The following is a 3,510-nucleotide window of genomic DNA, read 5'->3' on the forward strand; positions in this document are numbered from 1 at the left end:
TACTTCTCACCTCATGAATTTTATCTACAATATTTTTAAAAAAATATTACACACTGTATAATGCAATAGTTCAACGGACCTATCATCTCAATTCCACACATAGATGATGCAATTACATAAGCCAAAGGGTTTAAGGATAGTGTAGAGAGAGCATACAAAATCCTTGAAATAGACACAACACAGAACTTGTAATGATAAACCTCCAAACCACTTATGGTGTCTACTAATGCAATGGATCAAACACTCTCAGCCGTAGCCACATTATAGTTGTAATATATAGAACATAAGGAAATACTTACTTGACTATCTTGAGCATGTTCTCCATTCCCACCTGAACTAAATGTGACATTTATGTAATTTGCGTTTGTTTCAACATAATCGGGACATAGCTAAAAAGGTTGCACAACAAATATATACACATTGTTCAAAGTCGACTCACACTCCACACTATGTAAAAACATCAAGACAAATAGACACAATATACGAGGTAGAAGAAATGTCAGCCTTGGAGTAATAGAGTATCATTGACATGGAGGCTTGAACAATACCATTTATACAGGTAGAGGAACTTGGAAGTGAAGGAATAGAAAACTATAATATCTATATTTAGACAACAAAACAAAACAAAACAAAAACAATAATATCGAATCACTATAATCTACGTGGCAGTCCATAGTTATGGAATGTCCTAATCATCCCATCCAAGCTCGCCGTCACGATCACCAGCCTCCACGCCTCGGCAAACTCAAACCCGCCGACGGGGAGGGTAGTACTATCGTAAATTCCTACATTCATCATCAGTAGCTTCTCCTCCGGCCACGTGGCGGTAACACGGCAGGACCGAGACAATCTCCCGGAGCTCTGTAATTGTCTCAGCGCTCGCCCTGATTCGGCCGCTTTCGATACTTCCATTTCCGGCGGAGTCCAAGCCGCCGCCGCCGCGGATACACCCGGCGATTTAAAATACTCGAAAGAACTCGACGATTCCGCGCGTTTCTTCTCCGGGAAACCATCATTGTTCCAGAGATAGATTCCGAGACCTCGTCGGACTGATAAAATATGTTTCCCGGCGGAAGAAACAAACGACGCCGACGATTGTCTCCCATATTTCGACGGAGCTGAGATACAAAAATTTCAAATAAATGATTCAAGTTTCAAGAATTGTAAAAAACAGAACACGACTCAGATGATTCAAGTTTCTACCTTTGAATTTGTGAAAGATTTGAGCTTTATCAAATACTCGAACTTTCGAATCGTCGGAAGATACCATTACTCTCTCGGAGCTTCCAGGACAAAACTCTACGGCGGTGATTCTTTTCCGTCCCCGGATAAGAATCTGTTCATCCATCATCACATCGTTACCTGAGATTTGATAGAACCTACAAGTTCCGGTGATGCAACCAACAACGAACCCCTGAAGCAAGAACAGAGCAAAGTTGAGGTTTTTAGAAATCTCAGTGATGATGATGATGATCTTTTGGAATAAAGAAGAGAGACAGTGAATGAGAAAATTTACATTTCCGTTTGGTTGGTAACTAATAGCAGAAATGGAATCATGGACATCGGTCCAAACGACGACTCTCTCTTCCGACAAACCCCAGATTCGAGCTTTTCCATCTATAGATCCACTTATGAAGTTGTTCTTATTTACAGGATTGAATTGAACACAAGTCACTGTATTTGGAAAGACAAAAAAGCAACAACAGTGAGTTAACAAAACGTTTTTTTTGCAAAGATTTGATAACAACTTGAGAGGAAAGAAAAAAAAGTTACCGTAGTTGTTATGATGGAAGACATGAAGACATTGATCACAACCAATACTCCATAACCGGACTGTCTTGTCCTTAGAAGCTGAAACAAGAAACTGCAAAAAGCCCAAAAACAATCAAAGACATATTCATAAGTAAAGAAACAAAGAAAGAGATTTCAACAAACGACCAAACTAACACACTCACGTTTGAGTCTGACCATGCTAAGTCCAAGACATCTCCGGTATGACCATAAAGTTCTTGAAACGGTGTTTCTTCTATATGAAAAGCTTTCTGAGGGAACAGAACCAATGCTTCTTGTTGGCTTATTGGTTCCTGTTGTCGCATAAAAGAGGCGAGTAGAGAATCCGATAGCGTGATTCGCCATATCTTTACAACCCCATCTTCACCTCCTGTTGCTAAGTATTTACCATCAGGACTAAACTTCAATACCCAAATTTTTCCTATGTGTCCATCAATCTTTTGTATCATGTAAGTTGCAGATAACTCTACATGACTCTTCTTATTAGTCTTCACCTTCACTTTGCTCATCGTCGCTTCACTCGTTTTGTATATGAAATCTTTATCCTTTTCTCCTGCTAAGCAATTGAACAACCATTTCTTCGCGCTTTTCTTGCTGAAACTCCAAGATGGACTTACAGAAGCACTGGTTGAGATCTCTTCTAAATCATCATCATCATCCTCTCCGTCTAGTTCATCATCAGACATTGTAGTGGTTGATCCATAATTCTCCTCTCTAACACAACACTGCAACTCATTATCACATAAAGATGAATCTGAAGAAGAACTAGTAACCTCATCGCTTGTCATCCTCTCCAAACTCATGGACTCAAATCTCTCTTCTACTAATAAACCCATTTTCTTGAGAAACCTTTCACGACGCTCCTCAACACTAACTGGCTCACCTGACCAAACTAGAATCTCTGCGTCTTCTTCTTCTAATACTACTAGTTGTTCACCAACAGACAAAACATCGGATGAATCAAAGAACACATCATCAACAACTTCACTTCTTCCCACCACACTCATCATTTCAATCACAAAAGCTTCTTCCTTTTTCCTTTATTAAACCTTCTTCTTGTAGCCTCAACGCAGTACACGGACCGTAAAATCCTCAATGTTTAAACCTAAGACCAAAAGTGTGAAACCAAATCTTCCATTAGAAACAACAACAACAAAGAAAAAACAAACCCGACTCAATTCTCTGAACTTGCATAAATCGATGTGAAATGTTCATTGACACTACAAGGTTCTAACTTAAAGGATAATATATAGAACAAAAAAGACGGTTCCTGAAACTAAGGAAGTGAATAGAATAATCAAAAGCCTCACTATGAAAAAAAAAGAGTGTACCTTTGTCTCAGTAAGAAGCAATGAAGTCAAATTCGGAATTGGGTCGGGGGTTTTGATTTGATGTTCTTTCTTCAAACCTCGGCAAGATTTGTTATTGTTATATCACCCGTGTGTGAGGGGAGATGTAAAAATAGACAGAACATTCACGTTTATGTGTCTTCAGAGTCGAGTAGGTTGGGTTCATCAATGGCGGCCCAATGAGAATCTCTGAGATATTTTTTGACGGCGAAGTGGCCGCGATTTAGGAGACAGGAGACAATTAAAACCTCTTACTCTCCCGACCAATCTCTCAGACTCTTTTACTCTGTTTTTGTTTTTGTGCCTTTTTTTTATTTTGGGTTTTTATGTCTCTTCTGCAACAACGGCGAATTAAAAAAAAAAAAAAAAA

General features: G+C 39.1%; 1 protein-coding gene across 1 annotated transcript; it reads right to left on the bottom strand.

Moving 5' to 3' along the window:
• LOC104777802 (uncharacterized WD repeat-containing protein C3H5.08c-like) lies at positions 538-3,461 on the bottom strand. The gene is made up of 6 exons (XM_010502122.2): positions 3,123-3,461; positions 1,956-2,896; positions 1,774-1,864; positions 1,517-1,674; positions 1,204-1,414; positions 538-1,118 (listed from the first exon to the last, which is right to left on the bottom strand). The coding sequence occupies exons 2-6, from the start codon at positions 2,799-2,801 to the stop codon at positions 652-654; spliced, it is 1,773 nt and encodes a 590-aa protein (XP_010500424.1). The 5' UTR covers positions 2,802-2,896; positions 3,123-3,461; the 3' UTR covers positions 538-651.

This window comes from Camelina sativa, chromosome 3, assembly GCF_000633955.1.
Source record: "Camelina sativa cultivar DH55 chromosome 3, Cs, whole genome shotgun sequence".
Lineage (NCBI taxonomy): Eukaryota > Viridiplantae > Streptophyta > Magnoliopsida > Brassicales > Brassicaceae > Camelina > Camelina sativa.